Source organism: Artemia sp. Qi Xiang Cuo, chromosome 9, assembly GCF_049724085.1.
Source record: "Artemia sp. Qi Xiang Cuo chromosome 9, ASM4972408v1, whole genome shotgun sequence".
NCBI lineage: Eukaryota > Metazoa > Arthropoda > Branchiopoda > Anostraca > Artemiidae > Artemia > Artemia sp. Qi Xiang Cuo.
This window is the reverse complement of record NC_142802.1, coordinates 56,269,359-56,291,561: the sequence shown is the minus strand read 5'-3', so window position 1 is coordinate 56,291,561 and position 22,203 is coordinate 56,269,359. Positions and strand designations below refer to the sequence as shown.

The 22,203-nt window shown below is 35.2% G+C and overlaps 2 protein-coding genes across 2 annotated transcripts; both read right to left on the bottom strand.

The window, feature by feature from the left end:
* Positions 1-770: 770 nt before the first annotated feature.
* Positions 771-1,090, bottom strand: LOC148948845 (uncharacterized). Its single transcript, XM_089094748.1, has one exon. It carries the CDS (start codon positions 1,088-1,090, stop codon positions 896-898), a length of 195 nt encoding a protein of 64 aa, XP_088950874.1. The 3' UTR covers positions 771-895.
* Positions 1,091-1,104: 14 nt separating this feature from the next.
* On the bottom strand, positions 1,105-21,140 carry mRpL53 (mitochondrial ribosomal protein L53). Its single transcript, XM_089094747.1, has 3 exons — positions 20,967-21,140; positions 11,954-12,066; positions 1,105-1,265 (listed from the first exon to the last, which is right to left on the bottom strand). Exons 1-3 carry the CDS (start codon positions 21,110-21,112, stop codon positions 1,105-1,107), a joined length of 420 nt encoding a protein of 139 aa, XP_088950873.1. The 5' UTR covers positions 21,113-21,140.
* Between the last annotated feature and the right edge of the window lie 1,063 nt (positions 21,141-22,203).

Genomic DNA, 22,203 nt, shown 5'->3' with positions numbered 1-22,203 from the left:
GAATTGAAATATTTGCTTTTATTATTTTTTATCTTTTTTATTATCTTTTTTTATATTATTTATTATCTTTTATTATTTATTATTATTACACAGTTGCTTTTTATTATGCTTTAAAGAAATTATTTGACTTCGAACTAATCTCAAAGCATATTCTGAGACTGGTAAAAAAACACTTTGAAAAAAAGAGACACTTTGAAAAAACAAAAAAAAACTTATGAAACGTTTTCATATCCAATGCACTAAAAAAGTGAAAAGTGATTAATTGTTTCTAGTGATTGAAAAATTTGAAAATTTCTTTAAAATATCATAGGGTAGTCTTGGTATCCAAAGTCGTTCCTTGAATAATTTTGAAATATGTAATGACTGCCGCTTTTTAGTTTTATTAATCTGCCCCATTTAGTGTAAAAGATTTTTTATCTTTCACAGTAGAACTCTTTTTTATTTTAATATTATTTTGGAGATAAAAGCGTTTCTTTTCATAGGTTTTATTTTAACCTTAATCTTTTAAGCCTTTGATAAATCTTTTAGGATAGAAGAATAAAGCTTTCTTCTTTTTTAAAGTGACTCAAGAAAAAAAAATGCAACAAGAAGTAAGACAATTAGCAACCTCCAACAATTCATGTTTAAACCTACAAACTTTATTTGTAAAGCTCAAAGCCGAGACCACGCCTATGTGTTCTTCTTTTAACTAATAGCGAAAAAATCACGTTATAAATGTCATACCTTTAAAGAGTATGTGAATTTCTGAAAGTACAACATAAGAATAGCAATTATTCACAAAATGGCAAAAATTTATTGGTTTAAAGACAGATTGAACATCACACAATTGATGATAAATGACCAAAGTTAAAAGGGGTAAAAAGGTGATTTCAATGAAAAGGATATTAGAGAAACATTAATCAACTGGTTTTAAAGTTACAAACTTTGAGAGCGTAAATGCTAGGAGGAAGGTACCCATAACAAAAACCATAGCAAATATATAAAAAGTTTCTTCATCAAAAACGTCTGTAAATGCTGGTACTTGATTGTAAATTGCCTCAACTACATTTGGCTTTTTACCAAGAAATTTTACACCATCACCACTAGCCATTGTCACCTTATAAATCACTTTCTCTTCTTCTTCTGTCCAGCTGCTTTGGATCCTTTGGTTGCTATCACTGATTCTTCTTCCTTGGGTACAAGGGGTTTTACAATAAGATTAAAATTCTTCAGGATATCTTCTACTGCTAAATTTTCAGCCTCAAATAAGATTGATTTTCCGTTTTCTGTAAGAGAAATTCATTTTAGCATGAAGGCATACTCAAATTGAAATTCAACAGATGCTAATGATCAGATTCTACTATTCAAAATAGACTATGTTAAGAACAAACAATCTAATTGAATATTTCTAACTAGTTCAGATAGAAAATTTTCACCATAGGACAACTTCAGTTTGCTGTTTAATTTTCTTTCTATCAAGCTAATGATTGACAACAAGTCTCTTCAGCTGGCTGCTCTTTCAATACTTTTAATAAACAGAAGATGTACTTTGGCTCAATCTAGCTCTTGATATGAGTTTTAGCTTAATTTTACATCAAAAAGATCTAGATTTAAATCATTCCAATTTCAAATTCAGTCATATTTTAACGCATAGGTGGGTATGACCTATTGTGAGCAGTCTCACACTAGAAGGAAATATGGTGAAAAAAGAAGAAGAATTAATTGAAAGCTGAAGTAAACAACTACGATAAGCAAGATATGCATCTGGATTCAGTAGTCTAAATCTATGCACACTCCTCATTGCATCTAAGTTTGTTTATGTTTCACATGTAGATATAGTATTTAAGTAGACCCAACACAAAGTAAGAATTGTTATATAAGCTTCCAGAGTTAATAGAATATTTGAAGATACCACAATCAACTTAGAATTTAAAGCTACAGCAGCCTCCATCAGTTAAAAAAAAGACAGATATTGCAGTACAGTAGTGTCTATCATGTTGTGTTGCAAAATGGCAACTTTGGCCTGAATAGGAACAATGTGCTTTCAAGCAAAACCGGGTGATGGACGACTGGTTTAAAAAATGATGAACCTTTTCCCTGTCTCTGTATTAATATCCTACTGATCCATGTTTCAATATCATACTGCTGTACAGCAGCACATTCATCTCTAAAGATAAGATATAAAGTCTAATCAAAATTAAAAGTTAACATAGAAAATTACTTCTAAGGTTCATTTGACTGACTTGCTCATGCAAAGCTTCATTCATTAATGTACGGTATTGCATAGTTGCTCAGTAAATAGGGGGAGATTCGTGAATAGTGATTAATAGGGACTATCCATCCAATTTTACTGACCACAGCTGATCAGTAAAGCTTTGTAATAGGGAGTGGGTTTATATATGAATTTGTCACGGTCAGAAGCCTCAAAAACTAATTTTTAGGCCATGATTTTTTCAAAATTCCATAAAAGGTCCTTCAGATCACTATGAACGGAGGAAACTGTTCCTGCAAATGGGTGCAAACATTTCAAACATAAAATAAAAGATTATATTCATATGCTTATTTACATATGATGAAGGTGGGGGTATTAAAACAATATTGGTCTAAATACTCAAAAATTTTGAAAATTCCAACTGGAGAATTTTATGTTTGGTGTCTTTGGTGTTTCAGACCTGACACACCAAGACATATTCGAAAATTTAACATTCAGAACAGAGCATTGATGGCGCTTTAGCCAACTCTTACATGTTGGATACCTTACTCCTAAAAAAGTTCAAAATATTACTCTAAATAAATAATTTCTGAGACCACACTGGCTAATCATGATAAAACATAAAATGGTAAAAATATGAAGAAGACGAAAACAACTAACAGCCAGTGAAAAAATTGAAAAATTATGCAAATATTTCGGTCAAGACCTCCACTTGGCCGTCCTCAGTGCAGAATAAAACAGATAAAAATATAAATTTCTAAAAAAAAAAAAATCTAGAAATAAAAAAAAATTCTGAGACAGTATGGTCTCAGAAATTATTTACGACTAGCTTACAGGGAGCATTTGACCAAGTCTGTTCTTAATTATTTTTATTTGTCTAAAAACACGCCAACCTTATTAATCAACAAGAATTTTTACAGCATTGTAGAGCAAAGAGAATTCTTCCGAATTCTCTTCGTTTCTGCCTAAACCTAGGTACACACTCCAAAAGGCAATTTAGTAATAGGGTTGGTTTCCAGTCCTTAATTCACATTTTAGAAGACCAACAATATCGACATTTTATCTCAGTAATACAATTTCAAAAACTCGACATTTTCTACAGCAAAACCTTTCACCGACAGATTTTCAGCAGATTTCTAGAATAGCTCAGAATACTTTCCGCCACGACTTTTGTACAGCAAAGGCTCGTTTATCATGAAAGTTTGAAAAATTAGAATACGAAAAATTTCAGAACTCCGGATGTTTTCATCCTAGATGTTGTCCTGGTCCAGCCATTGAGAACCTATCTTCTAAAGTTCTTACTCCGGAAGAAACCCATGTTTTGTGTAAGGGACCTAAATTTTGCCTACCTCAAACGCAAATGAATTTCTCAGAAAGAGTTTCCAATTCTGGGGCGGGTAAAATTGGTTCACGTGATGCTGTGGCATAACCAGATTTACTTCAAGGAGAGGTGGTTAAGAATATTCTCGATTTCACTCCATACTCCTCAAGGTAAAAAAATCAGGAAACTCAAATTCTCAAAAATTTAAGAAAAGACCCACACATCATTATCACCAGGGCTGATAGAGGAAATAAAATTGATATCCTTGATAAAAGTTCCTATAATAAAAAAGTTACAGATATTTTATCCAACACCCATACTAACAAACCCATAGATTCAGACCCCACCGATAAGTTCACCTGTGTAGTACAAAAGGAGCTAGGAATTTTGCAAACTGAAAGACTTATTACTCCACAAGTGTATAAATTATTTTATCCTAAAGGTTGTTCTGCTCCTAAATTTTACAGACTCCCAAAAACCCCCTCTACACCCAATTGTGGCTTCTTATAACTCTCCGACTGCCAGATTGGGAAAATGGTCCTAAAAACCCACAAAGATGGAGTTCCTCTACACCCAGTTGTGGCTTCTTATAGCTCTCCGACTGCCAGATTGGGAAAATGGTCTCAAAAACCCACAAAAATGGAGTTCTTCTACACCCAATTGTGGCTTCTTATAGCTCTCCGGCCAGACTGGGAAAATGGTTGTCCACACTTTTTCGTCCCCTTATGCCAACGCAAACTTCATACATAAAAAATTCAGTTCACCTTGTTGAAAAATTAAAAGAACTTGAAATAAAAAAGACACAATTTTGGCCAGTTTCGATGCCATTTCTATGTATACGTCTTGCGATATTAAAAAATGTGAATTAGCTCTTCAAAGGAAATTAAAAGATAATATTGATCAAATGGACTACAAAACATTGGATATAAAAACCATTATGCGTCTCGTCCGTCTTTGCAATGGTTCCTCCTCATATTTCCGATATTATTTGAAAAAAACTACGTTTTCTAAAGAGTTTAAGAGCCTGAGTCACAAGTTCGAACCTTAAAACGTAGAGGGATTAGGAGGTACAGTTGGGGGGCTGCAGCCCCCCAAAACCCCGCTTTTGCAGCCTCTTTTGTTAAGGTTTTTTAAGTCCTGTAGCCTGCAATCAGTTGGTCGTACCAAGTTCATCACATTATAGCTTGTTATCGGTTAGGGAAAATTCTCCTGTACAAAATCCAGCAAACAGGCTCAATACTGTTTCTAATCAAAGAGATGCAATAGGATGTTCTTACGGTAAAAAATTCAAGCAGACTTCGTTCGTGTTGCAAAACATTTCTTTGCAAGGGAAAAAGCGGGGCTAGAGGATGTGGCAGACCCCCAAAATAAAAATCTCAACAAAAGAGGCTGCAAAAGGGGGGGCTTTGGGGGGCAGCAGTCCCCCAACTGTGCCTCCTAATCCCTGTACGTTTTAAAGTTCGAACTTGTGACTCAGCCTTTTTAACTCTTTAGAAAACGTAGTTTTTTTTCAAATAATTTCTGCACGTTTTTGTACAGTTTATTACTTATTATTGCTTGACTAACTGTTAGCTGATCGTGTCATGAGTTAAAGTAGGAGGGCTGCGGCCCCCCAAAGACCCCCCTTTTGAAGATTATTTTTTTTATTCTTTTTATTAAGGAATACTCAAATAAAATTCACAGTAAAATTTTCTTTTTCAACTTTTCTTCGAGCATGCAGGTATACAGCATGTTATCAAAGCAGTGGAGACTTACCTGTAAGCTGAAGGCTGACTGTGATATTCTTCTGGAGACGGCTGTTTAGCCGAAAGATTTAATAGATTGGAGTTAAAAAAGAAACAGAGTTTCTGTTTTCAACTTTGAATTTAAGAGATATTATTTTAAATTCATTACTGAAAAAACTTACTCTGACTGGGAATCAAACCTAGGTCTTCCGCATGACAGACACGAATAGTGACCACTGTATCATCAGAGACTCTTGATAAATTATTTTTAGTCTCTGCAATCTATTTTCGACTTTTGGAAAACACTATATTTGGTTTTTGGAAAACAGGGAAGGAGTGATTGGATTGAGCTGGAATTTTGAGGATAAGCTCCCAGGCCCTAGGAAAGCTTATCCTTTAATATTTCAGCCCGATCGGACAACGTTAAAGCGGGGTTGTGGAGGGAAAAATTAACATGGGCTCTTATAGGAAAACGAGGTTTTTCGTAAATGTAAATTCGGGGGATAATTTTTTCGGTCTGAAAATATCAAAAAGGCCCTAACAGGTAGAATTCCGGTTCGAATGAATCCTCATTCACCCGGATCCGTTGCCAACTGTGGCACGTAGGCGTATCAGATAAAAAAAAAAATTGATGAACATTAAGTGGCTATATTTAGTTTTTGGAATACAGGGAAGGAGTGATCAGATTGAGCTGAAATTTTGAGGATAAGTGACCTAGGAAAGCTTATCCTCTAAATTTCAGCCCGATCGGACAACGTTAAAGGGGGGCTGTGGTGGGAGGGTCGAAACTTCCGGCACACTTTCCCCCATGAAGATAAAGTCGGAGGGGGTGAAATTTTGCATGTTTCTTAGTTTGACCTTGGCCCACAAAATCCGATCACTGCCAGCTTTATGTGATCGCTAAGATCGGAAATCACTTAACATTGTGGTGGGATGCCTCTTTAAAGAGGCACAAGTGTGCCTCCTTGATAATAATCAATTTTTCACCCAAATCAGGGTCTACCCATGGGTACAAGTCTTTCGTCATTTTTTGGCAACTTTTTATATGGAATTCATTGAAACGTCTGTTCTGAAAAATTTTCCTATGAAACACTGGTTCTAGGGTCGGTTTGTGGATGATGTTATTTCTGTGTGGGAGCATGGATGGGAGTCCCTTAACTCCTTCTTAACTCATCTAAACATTTTGGACTCTAACTTTCAGTTCACTTTAGAACTAGAACATAACCACAAACTTACTTAGCTAGGTCTCTTAATTTTTAATAAGTCTCTTGGGCTTGAATTTTCTATTTATAGAAAGCCTACGCATAACGATAGGTATTTGCATTTTTCCTCCAACCACTCTCCCTGCATAAAAAGAGGAGTTGCTATTTCTTTGGTTGACTGAGTATAAAGAATATGCTCGGAGCTTCACATAGTCTCAGAATTGAACTATATTAAACACATTTTATTTTGCAATGGCTACCCCATAAAAACACCCATGACCAGTATCAAGGAGGCACACTTGTGCCTCTATAAAGAGGCGACCCACCACAATGTTAAGCGATTTCCGGTCCTAGCGGTCGCAGAGAGACAGCGGTAATCGCATTTTGTAGCCCAAGCTCAAACTAAGAAACGTGCAAAATTTCACCCCCCCCTCCGACTTTATCTTCATGGGTAAAAGTGGGCCGGAAGTTTCGACCCTGCCACCAAAGCCCCCCTTTAACGTTGTCCGATTGGGTTGAAATTTAGAGGTTAAGCTTTCCTAGGGCCCAGGAGCATATCCTCGAAATTTCACTCCTTCTCTGTTTTCCAAAAACCAAATATAGCCACTTAAAGTTCAAATTTTTTTTTTTGTTATCCATGCTTAAAGGCCAAAGTTGGAAACTGAGTCAGGCGACTGAATAATACGTGAGAGCGGTGTTCGACTAATTAAGTTCTTTTGTGAGTTTCATGTAGAAAAAATGATCCCTCAACTGTACATGAGCAGAAAACCTTGTTTCACCCAAATAACTCATGTTAAATTTTCCAATCGCCGTCTCACTGTAACGTTGCTCGATTAAACTGAAATCGGAAGAACCAGTTTTTCAGGGGCATGAGAGCTTTTCTACAAAATTTCAGCTCAATCTGATCACTCCTTCCCTGTTTCCAAAAACCAAATATAGCCACTTAAAGTTCAAACATTTTTTTTTCTTGTTAGCCACGCCTACAGGCCACAGTTGGCAACTGATCCGGATGAATGAGGACTCATTCGAAGCAGAATTCGACCTGTTAGGGCCTTTTGATATTTTCAGACCGAAAAAATTATCCCCCAAATTTAAATTTACGAAAAACCTCGTTTTCCTATAAGATCCCTTGTTAAATTTTCCCACCACAGCCCCCTTTAACGTTGTCTGATCGGACTGAAATTTACAGGATAAGCTTTCCTGGGGCCTGGGAGCTTATCCTCGAAATTTCAGCTCAATCTGATTACTTCTTCCCTGTTTTCTAAAAACCAGACATCAATTTTTGTGGGGATTTGCTTGCCTCAAATATAGATTCCACTTACTAAAATACAATTACAATTGTGTGTCTTTAGTACAGCGGTCGATACTCCTGACTGTCAGGCGGAAGACCCGGGTGCGATTCCCCGTCAGAGGAAATTTTGTATATACTGAATTTAAAGTTTAAAAAAGAAACTCAATTTCTTTTTTAAATTATTTGAAAAAAATTACGTTTTCTAAAGAGTTAAAGAGGCTGAGTTACAAGGTTGACCCTTAAAACACCCTGTCGAGAAAGAAAAGAATAATACACAATCATCTAACAGTTAGTCAAGCAATAATAAGTAATAAACTGTACAAAAACGTGCAGAAATCATTTGAAAAAAAACTACGTTTTCTAAAGAGTTAAAGAGGCTGAGCCACGATTTCGAACGTTAAAACATACAGGGATTAGGAGGTACAGATGAGAGACTGCCGCCCCCAAACCCCCCGCTTTCGCAGCCTTTAAATAAAAAAAAAAATTTAAACTGAAAGTAAGGAGCGACATTAAAACTTAACACGAACAGAAATTTTTCCGTACATGAAATGGATTGTCCCCTCTTCAACGCCTCGCTCTTTACTCTACAGTTTAAATTAGACACAACTATTTTTTTTAAACAATAAAAACATTAGAGTAAAGAGCGTGGCGTTGAGGAAGGCACAGCCCCTTTCATATACGGACTAATATTTGTTCGTTTTAAGTTTTAATGTCACTCCTTACTTTCAGTTTAAATTTTTTGTTTATTTAAAGGCTGCGAAAGCGAGGGTTTGGGGCGGCAGCCCCCAACTGTACCTTCTAATCCCTGTACGTTTTAAGGTTCGAACTTGTGACTCAGCCTCTTTAACTCTTTAGAAAACGTAGTTTTTTTCAAATAATATAGACAAAAGACGAAAAAAGACAGAAAAGAATGCATCAAATCCACAGACCCCAACAGATATCGTCCCATTGGTGGATGATAAGAAACTTTTCACTGTTATACCCTACATTCCAAAATTGAGTGACAAACTGAAAAGAATCCTTAAAAAACATAATCTTAATGTCACCTTTAAAAATTCAAATACTATACAGAGCTTTTTCAACAGCAGCAAAGATAAAATCAGCCCCATTCTGGGCAGTGGTATAGAATTCCTTGTTCTTGTGGCTGTTTTTATGTTGGTAGAACCCAACAGCGATTGGGGGAGAGGTTATGTGAACATAGGTCCTCCATCGACAAGGCCATGAGGCTACGCCAAAGGCCTGAGGTTTTGATTCCGCCTTGGCTCAACATGTGGTTGAAAGTCCAGGCCATTGCATTTTGTTTTACGAAACCTCCATTGTTGCCCCTGTTAAAGGTCTCACGCAAGTTTTCAGGGAGGCAGTTGAAATTAAAAAGTATATTCATCAAAAGGTAGCTCTCAATAGAGAAACTGGAGAAACTTTTCTAAGTCCCATTTATGACGAAATTATTAATTCTGATCGTTTTTACATACATCCACAAAATTATATTCTGCAATCAAATAGAATCTCTGATAATAATCTAACTGGAAAGCAATTAGCCTTTAAGAGTGCTTTACATAAAATGAAATTGTGAAATGTCATTCAGACTTGTGTTTTTTATTCAGTTACCTTTTCACCATTACTGAGAAAGGGTCGTCCAAATTTAGTTTTGTGTTTTTATTATAAGGTTTGTTTTTTTATATTTTTATCAGTTTTATTCCGCATTGAGGACGGTCAAGCGGAGTTCTTGACTGAAATATTTGCATAATTTTTCAATTTTTTCAATGGCTGTTAATTGTCCTCGTTTTCTTCCTTTCTTCGCGAATTCATGTTTTATCATTACTCTAAATAAAAATGGACCTCAACATCAAGGGCACCAGTTATCTGCACATTTAGGATAACCATCAATAGAATATTAGACAAAACATAAATTATCTTCAGAATATTTTTTCTCTGTATGAAAGAACAATGTTAACTTGAAATAAACAGAATCTATCTCATATACAAAAATAGAGACTACCACCTTTCAGCCTTCTTGATTTTTATGCTAAAATTCAACTTTTATTTTGCAGAACAGTACTTCAAGAATGAGTTGTATTTGCTTTTTCAAACAATACATTCTTCAATTGAAATGTTTTGAAAGGCAACTATCAAATAAAATTTTTTTTGGGTACACACGAACTGAAATTCAGCATAAAAAGGAAGGGGTCAAGGGGGTCGCAACAACTTCCTATATCAAAGGGGCACGCTTGTGCCTCTTTAAAGAATCGACCCAGCACAATGTTAAGTGAGTTCCAGTCTTAGCGGTTGCAGAGAGACGGTGGCGATCGAATTTTCTAGCCTAAACTCAAACTCAGACACATGCAAAATTTCACTCCCCGCCGACTTTATCTTCATGGGGGAAAGTGGGCCGGAAGTGTCGACCCTCCCGTGAAAGCCCTCCTTTAAAGTTTTCCAATCGGGCTAAAATTCAGAAGTTGAAGTTTTCTAGGACATGGAAGATTATCCTCAAAATTTCAGCTCAATCTGATCACTCCTTCCCTGTTTTCTAAAAACCAAATATAGCCACTTAATGTTCATCATTTTTTTTTTTTGTCAGCCACGCCTACAGGCCACAGTTGGCAACGGATCCGGGTGAATGAGGACCCATTCGAACCGGAATTCGACTTGTTAGGGCCTTTTGATATTTTCACACCGAAAAAATTATCCTCCGAATTTACGTTTACGAAAAACCTCGTTTTCCTATAAGAGCCCATGTTAATTTTTCCCACCACAGCCCCCATTTAAAGTTGTCCGATCGGGCTGAAATTTAGAGGATAAGCTTTTCTAGGGCCTGGGAGCTTATCCTCAAAATTTCAGCTCAATCCGATCACTCCTTTCCTGTTTTCCAAAAACCGAATATAGCCACTTATTTTTGTTATAAGTTTTGTTATATTTTGTTTATAAGTCTCTGATAGTACAGTGGTCACTATTCCTGTCTGACATGAGGAAGATCCGGGTTCGATTCCTTGTCAGAGTTAATTTTTTATATATTGAATTTAAAGCAGTATCTCTTAAATTTAAAGTTTAAAAAAGAAACTCAGTTTCTTTTTCAAATCCTATCTATTAAATCCTTCGGCTCAACAGGCGTCTCCAGAAGAATATCACAGTCGGCCTTCAGCTTACAGGTAAGTCTCCACTGCTTTGATAACATGCCGTATACCCGCATGCTTGAAGAAAAGTTGAAAAAAGAAAATCTTTCTGTGCATTTGATTTGAGTATTCAGGAACTAAAAGCCTTAAGACAAGAATCTTCAAAAGCGGGGGGTTTGGAGGGCGGCAGCCCCCCAACTTTAACTCCTGACACAATCAGCTAACAGTTAGTTAAGCAATAATAAGTAATAAACTGTACAAAAACGTGCAGAAATTATTTGAAAAAAACTACGTTTTCTAAAGAGTTAAAGAGGCTGAGTCAAAAGTTCGAACCTTAAAACGTACAGGGATTAGGAGGTACAATTGGGGGGCTTCCGTCCCCTAAACCCCCCGCTTTTGCAGCCTCTTTTGTTAAGGTTTTTATTTTTGGGGTCTTCCGCCCCCCTCAACCCCCGCTTTTCCCCTTGCAAAGAAATGCTTTGCAACACGAACGAAGTCTACTTGAATTCTTTACCATAAGAACATCCTATTGCATCTCTTTGATTAGAAACAGTACTGATCCTGTTTGCTGGATTTTTTACAGGAGATTTTTCCCTAACCGATAACAAACTATAATGTGATGAACATGGTACGACGAACTGATTGCAGGCTACAGGACTTAAAAAACCTTAACAAAAGAGGCTGAAAAAGCGGGGTTTTGGGGGGCTGCAGCCCCCCAACTGTACCTCCTAATCCCTCTATGTTTTAAGGGTCGAACTTGTGACTCAGCCTCTTAAACTCTTTAGAAAACGTAGTTTTTTTTCAATAATATATAGAAAGCCTCTGTTTGTTTTGAGTTCTAAAAGGTGAAAATTCGTTATTTTTTTTATTTATAAACCTAGAAATGAGAAAAAAAATGAGTATTGTGAGTAGGGATTGTTCCATACTAAGGAGAAAAACAAAACAACTCTTTTTTCATGTCATAAGTACTCTTTACAATTAAAGCTTTCTGCTTCATCCTGGAAAGAAAGAAGAAGCATTGTATTCCTGTCACTACACCAGAGAGAATGATATATACAAAATTCAATGAAGCAAAGAAGTTACCAATACTTGAAATAAATAGAAAAGATCTTACCTAACTGGACATCAATTTGTGGTGGTGATTTGTTACAAACTATATCTGTCTTAATGATGCATTTTTGGTTTGTTTTTCTTACTTTATCTAGTGAAAAATAGTATATACAATCCCTGAAAAAATTAAATCAGATTAATTATGTGCAAGATATGGCAATTTCGTAAAAAGAGTGATCATTGTGTTAGCCTGAATTTCAACTTTTGCAAAGATCCAGAAAGACTTTCATCAGCACAAAACTAATCATTTCCAAAAAAGGAAATCTGACTTGTTACAAATTGTTGTCATGATAATCAGGTTGGTTTTCTTAATTCATGCAGAAAAAATTTATGAAAAATGACATAAATACGGAAACTGTATAATAAACGTGTTAGCCTAAATTTCAACATTGGCATATATTCAGAAACACTTTCATCAAAACACAACTAGCTATTTGTATGAGAGTGCAAAGTTGATTAGTTAAGAAGATAATTTCTTAAACCACATGGCCTGACATCACATAAAGAAAGAAAAACGAGCAAAAATGGGGTTTTTATAGGCCAAATGAAAATACTGAAAAAACACAACAAAGCGAATATTTCGAGAGGACGAACGCCTTTCTTCTTCAGCGCGAAGCGAAATAATGTATCCAAGGAAAGTGCCGAAGAAAAAAACAACAAAAACAAACGCGGAAAGTCAATGTAAAACGAACCAAAAAACCAAAAACTTAAAAGATGAATAAAATTCAATAAAAGCCAAAAATTAAAAGAGTTAAAACCATATACTTAACAACCATAAAAGCGAGTTATTTGCCAATATCCGCGATTTGCACAAAATCCAAAAAATTATGAACTGCCATCAACGGATACTAGTGAACAACTTGCTAGTATTTGTCAATGGCAGTTCATAATTTTTTGGATTTTGTGCAAATCGCAGATATTGGCAAATAACTCGCTTTTATGGTTGTTAAGTATTTGGTTTTAACTCTTTTAATTTTTGGCTTTTATTGAATTTTATTCATCTTTTAAGTTTTTGGTTTTTTGGTTCGTTTTACATTGACTTTCCGCGTTTGTTTTTGTTGTTTTTTTCCCTCGGCACTTTCCTTGGATATATTATTTCGCTTTGCGCTGAAGAAGAGAGGCGTTTGTCCTCTCGAAATATTCGCTTTGTTGTGTTTTTTCAGTATTTTTCATTTGGCCTATAAAAACCCCATTTTTGCTCGTTTTTCTTTCTTTATTTGATTAGTTACAAACTATACATGTCCCAATAAAGTTGTATAATCAATTGTCATCCATGATGGAATCTGAGAAAACACTGCCGGTTATTATCACCAAGCAAGAGAGTGGCAAGCTTGAGGCAAGACATCCAGCCAGTTTTTTCCTGGTCCTGAGTAAAACAGGAATGTGAGCACATGGATAGAAGACACATGATTAAGCCCCAAAGTCTAGGTCAACAAAATAGATTTTGCAAACGACATAGTAGAGCTGGAGTTAAGCAAATAATGGCTTCAAGAAACCCCTAGATGAGGTTATGGTAAAGGCCAACCATCCTGGTCAATGGGTGATGTAGAGAAAATCAAATGCATGATAACTAACAACTCTCATCAGTCCATTAAACATGGTGACCAGGATGTTGAACAAGAACAAGAGAGAAGATTCTTGGCTTTTGAAAACTTGTGCCTCTGCAGGAAACTGAAAATCTACAGGTCACAGAAGACAACAAGTAAGTTTATCTGCAAAACTGAGTTCATCCAGTTCAACAGCCTCTAGTTACTGACATCATTGTTACTCAATGGCAGAGATGTTTGGGATAGGTCCTCCATATGGATAACCATAGACTCCTAAAAGCTGCTTTACATTGGCAAACACCAGGAAGATGTATTTGTGGAAGACCTGGGAATACACCACACCTGACCTACCAGAGGATCTATCAGACCTGTGTATATCTGCTCAACCAAAATGGGAGAGTATCTAAGGAGCAACAAACCTTAGGGATGAATGGTATTCTCCTTGATGCCCCAGGTGGCAAAGGTGCTCTTAATGTCCAAGGATAAGATAATGCAGAATAAATAGCACAAAAAGACTAAAAAAGAAAAAAAAATGAATGTGGCAATTGTATAATAAACTTGTTAGCCTGAATTTCAACATTAAGAGATGTTCAGAAACACTTCCATCAAGACAAAACTAAGGTAAAGCTGATCTGTTACAAACTATATGTCTTATATATAGTAAAATTGGAACTGATCTTGATAGTGCCAAGAAGGATTAGGCTAACATAGAACCCTAGGATATATCCTTAAATAGTCCCCAAGGACCTCAGAACATGCTTGCCTAAAATATACAAGCAGTAGGCCTATAAGTGAACTTATACTCTTAACTTGATTCACCCTCTGAAAAGTTTTATTTCCAAGGATACCAAGTGCTGGAACTCATCAACATTATTACTTATAGTCTTCCTCCACAAAGTAAGATACTTAGCAGCCCATCATTATTTTAAAATAAAATTCCAAAGCAAAGACATGCAATACTGCCAAATCTGAGAGTTGTTCCTTCTTTTCTGAATGATAGTTGGAAGAAGATTCACATAGGACAGCTAAGGACACTCCAACATTCCCTAGAAAGTCTCCTGTGCATCTGGTTCTTTATATTGTGTTTACCTACACAAGTTAATACCTTTATGTTACTGATTCATTGTATTAGGTGTAAATCAGGCATTAGACATGTGGTAGACTTGTTGTCCTGCATTTCAAATGGCATTAATGCTTCATTTCACATGCCAATGATATCCTTAACCTCATTATAGCCATTGAATGACTCTTTGATGTTTTCAAAAGCCTCCAAAATGAATGCCTATGCTTTGCCTTGAATTGAATACTGAGGATTGTTAGCTCCTTGTTTTCAACTGGCATGAAAACAGTCCATCTTATCTGTGATCCAAGGGTCCTCCCAGGTGAAGTCAGTAAGTTTCCACATATTTGAACCTTCCAATTGATTCAAGTATTTCTCATACCAGTCAAAACTAGATTAGCCACATTTTTTTTGTAGAATTCCTATTGCATAAGCATCCATAGTTACTGCAAAACTGCACTATCAACCAATAGCTTCTTGAACCTCTTTTCAAATCATTTTCCTTTACCAACATTGTGAATGTTGCCCCTCTATGGAATATTCTTAATAAATCAATAAAAGATATATTTGTTTGTGGTTCTTCAGATTTTCTAAATAACTGCGTCAGCTCTCTGTGGGCATGACATTCAAGAATTGCTCAGAAGTTTGGAGGAGCCAATACTGACAAATCTTTGCCCTCCTTAAACAAAAAAATATAATAGAAAGATAGTGAACCTTCCTTGGTACCCTTTCCTGGTGTACTGTGCATGGTTGAGACTTTGAGAGCAATATAGATAAAACTTGCTATTATTAGTTGTTGTTTTTTTAAGTACAATTTCTATTTATGTGCTATGCTGTCAGTTGGTTTGCTCTTATCTTTTATGTTCTATGCCTATGTTGGAGCATTAGCTATCATTTATTCCTCTAAAACGAAAGGGCTACCAAAATAAAAATGACAGTTAATATTAAAATTATAATAATAATAAAAAACAGTGGCATAGATAGGGCTTTATCCAGGTATTTTTTTTTTGGGGGGGGGGGGTGGTACAAAAGTATTTTCTTGGGGAGGGACAGGGTTACAAAAAAAACTTTAAAAAATGAATCAAAAATTTGTTTATATTCATTTTTTTTTTGTTTTTACAAGTTGAACAAACATTTCAGGGGGGAGTCAAAGCCCCTAACTCACCCTCTGGATACAGCCTTGGGCATAGATAAAACTAAATTTAGTGGTTTTTTCCATTCAGTATGGTTGGTAGGACAGAGATTTTCTAACATATACCACAATCAAAAAGTTTTTTTTTTATTTTAAGCATAAAATTTTTAAACACACAAATCCTTAATCAAATAATAAAAATATATTTATTGTGGATTTTACTTAGCTTTGTAGAAAATGAATTGTGATTCAAAAACAAATTTTTCATTTGTTATGAATTTGATTTCTACTGAAGCACTGAACAAGACATTCCTGATTAAAGTACTTTAATTAAATGTTTTCCAAACATTTATACAATTATATTGGGATCTTAAAATACTACAAAGTTTTGACTAAGAATCAAATAGACAATACAAATCTATGATTGTTATTAGAAAATGTCAAATTATGGTTGCTGTGAATGCCATTTGTATTACAATGAATAGGTACTATAACAAATCTACCCACATAAAAATGCAAACAGGCAGTAATTTCTTCATTAAAATGAAAATTATTTAATTCCATACTTTTCACAGTCAGTTTAGTTATTCAGTGCAGTTTTCATAATGCTTGGCCATTTTAAATAATAACCAGTAAAATCAGTTAATTTAATAATTTTAAATTTATCTACAACGAATAGAACATTACCTAATCATTACAAACAATTTTATTATTTTTATGGTCACTTTCATAAAATGACAGCAATTTGACAAGATGTGTATGGTGTGATTTTTGTTGGTCAATCAGCAACCATTTTTGGTGGCGTTGCTTGCACCATCTTGCAATTTTATGAGTTCACAGTTGTTTTCAGGTTTTTTTTTGCTGTGCTCTATTGCCTTTTTTTAATAGTTCTACAGTTTCCTTTGAATTTTATACAGGTTATGTGTGATTACTGTTTTTTTTTGTCTAAATAGACTTTGTTTTTTATCAAGTGCTTTTCTAAAAAATGGTATTTTTCTAAGAAAAATAAAACACAGGCACAGTTGTTAACTGATGTAAGTTATAAGAAACATTGTTTCAACAGAACAACTGAATTAATTATATATATAACTAAATCAGATTTTACAGATTCCCACAAAACCACATTACTTGAAGTTAACAGAAAAGCTTATAACCCCTAAAAGCAAAGAGGTGAAAAAAAAGCCAGAGAATAATAAATTTTTGACTGTTTGGCATTATAAATATAGGAGAAAAGTAAAAGTTTATAGCTCCTGTAGAAGAGGTGCAGAGCAGATAAGGTTTTATATAGGCTACAATGGGAAGAGGTATTTCAATTTTTACATGATACATGTATTGTGATTGGGCATGGTGGCTGAATCTAGTGTTGTAAATGGTAAAACTGGGCATTTTGTATATTTTACTGTAATTCTATGAATCCCTGTAAAATTGGTGTTTTACCTATTTATGTACTTTACCAGTATTTAACTGATATTTTACTGACTTATTTCATGGCACCTTGCAGTTATCATCATGCAGAACTACCCAAAAGATAGGTTATTTCTACAGGAGAGACAGCAGGGTGAAAAAAGAAATATAATTGTTCATTGTACTTATTAATTTTGTTGTGAAGTGTTTATGATTGAGTTATAAATTGGTATTCAACTAGCCCTTCTCTTCCAGCATATTGCCTTAATTTACATTTGTTTATTCTCTTTTACTGAACAGTTTATATAAGCTTTCCACTAAAAAAATTCAGAAAGCAATACCATTAGGTATTTAAATCTGTAGCATTGTTACCCAGTCTAAAGTCTAGAACACACACAGCTTTTTTGGCATTGGCTTTTTTTACTGCTGATGAATGAGTGTGTTTACACAGGGTATGTTATAACAAAGAGCTAAATTAGAAGTCAATAATGATTTTTTTTTTCCTAGGAAGGGAGATGATAATTGTAAAGAAAAAAAAATGCTAGATAATTTGATTAGGGAGTGTCCAGGAATTCAAAGAAGTTTAAAGTGTCAGGGGATCAGGCCTAAATTAGCCTCTGCCTTCAACCCTATGCAAATAAAAGCCTACTTATTATAAATAAATGAAATGAGTATTAATCAAATTTATGTGCCTAAAACCAAATAGTATTTTAACAAACCTTGTATTCATTTATGTAAAGAAAATTTCCACCTATTGATTTCCAAAATAGAGGAAGGATATTACCTTTTTAAGCCTAGGAAAGTCAAAATGTTTATAAGAAAAAATTGTTGAAAGCTGGAAAACAGAGAGACAAAAAGAATGCTCAACTGGTCTTCTAGCTACAGGACAACTCAAAAACATCTATTTTACCTTATATTTCCTAGGGAATACCTTATTTTACCAATTTTACTGACTGAGTTTTTATTTTATGGTAATTAACAGTAGTTGAAACCATATTGAAAAAGGATAAATTCTGAATACAAAATATTTCAAGCAAAATAATTGTAAGCTATATAAATTTAAGTTGACATGAAAAAAAAATGAAGCATGTGGCATGAAAAAAAATATGAATGATAATCTTCTTGAATTGCCCACTTAATTCCCCAGATAATTCACAATGCCCACAAATTTAACATTAACTATACAATTTATCATTTGTCATATTGCATTGGTCATTTTTCTAATTACTTGCACATTATAAATAATTTGCAACTATTTACACTTACTATAAAACATAAATCTGAGGGAAAAGGGTTGAATACACTGTGGCCAAGGTTGAAAAGTAAATTTGTTTTATTTTTTTCTTCTTTTTTTTCATGCAATGCAATTGCCTCCTCCACCAGTGTCTAAGGTTGTACATAGGATTTTTTTGGAAGAGGGGGGTGTTTTACTCAAGTTTTTTTTTCTGGGGAGGGGGGTACACAAAAAAAACATAAAAATTTGTTTACATCCATTTTTTTATATTTTTACAAGTCAGATAAACATTTTTTTTTGGGGGGGGGGGGGAGGGGGTTGGCCCCCCATCCCTTGGTATAGCCTTGCCAGTGTCTCTGGTTGGATTGGTAAAATTCTACTTTAGCTACTTTTGGCTATCTTGTAAAGAGATTAAGTTAGAAAATGAAACTTTCATGGATGGGTCTACAGGCTAAAGTATGTCCTGGGAAGGTATTTTCAAATACCTACTTCCACTCCTTCTTCCTCTAGAGGGTCATGACCTTTCAATGACCTTTAAAAATCTGTGTGTTATAAAAGTGAAACCCTGCAAAATAGATCTTCTGCTTAAATGAAGTACAACAAAATTGTGTTCAGCTTCATAACTTTGCACAATCCCAATTTATAAGGTTTTAAAGATATGCAAATACATTTCCTAAATTTTGAACAAAAAACATTGATATGGTTTAAAATTCTACTCAAATAATGGGAATTGCATTTTCAGAACTAAATTACCTTAAATTGCCTGTCCACGGAGATTAGGTGGTGATGAGCTTCGTGTGGAACATCTTGCTGGTGGTGTGACATGACTAAGGTTTGGCATCCTAGGCTAGCCTACACTCTGCATTGGCCCAGTCCTGGTCAACTCCTTTCTTGAATACAGCTATGGTTTGGGACTGGATTATGACTTCAGAGAGGCTGTTCTAGTAAGGGACAGCATATACAGAGAAGAATTGCCAGTGCTCATGTCAATGGCAACAGGGGACTTGCAGCTTCTTTGTGTGACCTCTTGTCTTACTTGCAAGGAATAAGGAGAAAACTTGACTTGAAAGGTGATTTTCTAGCAGTATGTGAGTAGCAATTGTATCTCATCTCTTTCTTCAACAGACTAGGGTGGGGAGTTTGAGGGATACAATGTGTTCCTCACATGGCTTGTCTTGCAAAGCTGGCATGAGCTTTGTTGCTTGCCTTTGGACATTCTCAAATGCTTTAACATCCATTTTATAATGAAGAGATGCTAGGGTCATTCCAAATTACAGGTGCGGACATACAATAGCTTTGTACAGCTTCTTGACCAAACATAGCTTCCTGGTGGTAAACATTTGTTTTATGAGCTGTAGGGCTTGGTATGCTTTAGCAACTTGAGCTTGTGTGCAGCTGTGGAACTTAAGTGCATAGGTCATGTAAGGATAATTCAGGACCCTCTAGAGGGAGAAGGAATGGAGGTAGGTACTTCAAAATACCTTCCCACAACAGGGATACCACCAGATGGCTAATTTGACAGTGTATATATATATATATAGAAATCTTTGAATTAGCCAACCAACCAGTATTTAAGCCTAGGAGCCTAGCTGGACATAAGGAAACATATTTAAGAAAACAATTCTTACTCCATAATGCACAGAATAATCCTAGTTAACACATTTTTCAGGGGGAGTCTTTATCTTCACTTCTTTCCTTGTTTTTCCAGTTTTTCTAAGAAATTCATGAATTTCTTAGAACCTAGCTTATATATTCACAGAATATATACCCATACCCCCAGTCAATATATACAAAATAATATTATTGAGTTAGGACTAAAGTGAATACACCATTTGATGCCTTTTTTTATGCTGATTACAAATATAATAAGCATTTCTATTGGAAATGAATTTCAGCCCCCCCCCCTATTTATGTCAATTCCGGGTTAGGGTAGGTATAGCCTATAGAGGGGGGGGGGGGGGCTGAAATTCATGTCTGAGAGAAATGCTTATTATATTTGTAATCAGCATAAAAAAAGGCATCAAATGGTGTATTCACTTTAGTCCTAACTCAATAATATGATTTCGTATATATTGACCTACCCCCCTAATGTGCAAATATAGCTACATAGAATTGTATCCTCAACCTAAATATAACATCCATTTGCATCACAAATGAACTTTACTCCTGTATTAGCCATGTGGTGGATGTCCCTGAAAGTGGAATTTTACCCACATTTATAAAGGTCATCAAAGGTCAGGATCCTCAAGAGGGAGAAGGAGTGGAGGTAAGGCCTTCAAAATACCTTCCCAGGATATCGCCTCCTTTAGCATGTAGACCCATCCCTGAAAGTTTCATTTTCCAAACCTAACCCCTTTCCAAGATAGCTAAAAGTAGGCTAGCTAAAGTACAATTTTACCATGAAATTGCAGTCAAATTTGTTTCTAATCATTTTTTACCTTACATTAGGCTATAGCCTATTCTAGAAACTACAATAGGCCTATGCTAAGTTAGCCTACATTATAGGGCCCTTTGAGGATTCAAAACGATATGTCATTATATTTGAAATTAACATAAAAGACATCAAGCAATTCATTCACTTTCCTCCTGGCTAAGTTTCAGGCTATGAAAAAGTATAAGGCCTAGCCTATATTTCCTGACCTGATGGGCCTAGCTGGTTCTCTGAAAGGGTCAAACCGAAATACAATCTTTTTCACTGGTTTCAAGGAGACAGAAGCAACTTCTTTGCTTATATATCCCAATAATCCAGGTCCTCTAGTAAACCTGCCAGAAAATGGAATTGACATTTTCTCCACTTTCCCTGAACCGGTGGCGATAGAAACAAAATGAAAGATAAGAGAACAGGCAAGAGGTGCACTACAGAATTTTGCGTAAACTGGCGCAAAGTCCGACAAACTGACAAAATGTATGTAATATAGAGGTTCGACTGGAATATTTTTTGGTACCAATTGATTTGGTGCTTGTCTATCCTCAGTTTCTCAGGCTTCTAACATACATTAACGTCATCCCAGACGCCACGCCGATTATCTTTCAGGCAGCAAATAGCTGATTTTTAGTGGAAATGGTGGCGCGCAGCCCAAAAATTTGGCATACCGCTGGCTTACGCCTATTTTTGTTATTAAGAAGAAGTCTCGAATCTATTCAAGACATAAAAACAAGCCTATGGCTTCCTCCTTTATTGAATAAAAAATAAATAAAGAACATTTAAATCCAATTAAACACACAAATCTAAGCAAGTCCTTTAGAATTTTGAGGATATATACTATATAGTAAGACACGTAAGTTCGAGGAAAACACGACGCAAGCAATAGCACTCATAAATCCGTAGAATAATATTTTTTTCAGAGTTTTTAATCCCTTGCTTTTCAGTAAACGATAGCACCCACTTCCTTCCGTTTTTATGTTTTTGTTATACCTGTCGTTGTGCTAAATGTAACCCAGTAATTGCAAAAAGTTACCTTTGCTTTTGTTGCTTGTGTGAAGCAGAACACAGAAAAATTTCGGACTGAGTTCGTTTTGGAGAAGAGGAAAAAACAAGGAAACTTTTTGAGATTCACTGGAATTTGGACTAAACTCTGAATCCGAGAAAAAAACGGAGTAGCGACTGTGGAATCTGTGATAATTCAGAATTTCGATCTGATTTCGATATCAATTTCAAGATCTTGTAATGAAGGTCCGAAATTCAGTAACATAATTTTGAAATTCTGCGAAGGAAGTTTATTTGTGATGTGCCTAGTTATTAAATATAGTTAATGCTAAATTAAAATCTGAACTCGTACCACAAACTCGATAAAAAAAGTTGAGGATCTGGTAGCATTCTGTCTGAAATTTTAATCTTATTCCTTTCTCTTTTGAAAGTCCAAATGAGTTTCCTTGA

Excerpts from the sequence above, each read along its gene's own strand:
- LOC148948845 (XM_089094748.1), bottom strand. The coding sequence starts at position 1,090 with ATGGCTAGTGGTGATGGTGTAAAATTTCTTGGTAAAAAGCCAAATGTA.
- mRpL53 (XM_089094747.1), bottom strand. The coding sequence starts at position 21,112 with ATGTCAATTCCATTTTCTGGCAGGTTTACTAGAGGACCTGGATTATTG. Across the intron at positions 12,067-20,966 it reads GAACCAGCTAGGCCCATCAG|GGATTGTATATACTATTTTT; the intron begins GTCAGGAAATAT and ends TAATTTTTTCAG. Across the intron at positions 1,266-11,953 it reads ACAAATTGATGTCCAGTTAG|AAAACGGAAAATCAATCTTA; the intron begins GTAAGATCTTTT and ends TTTCTCTTACAG.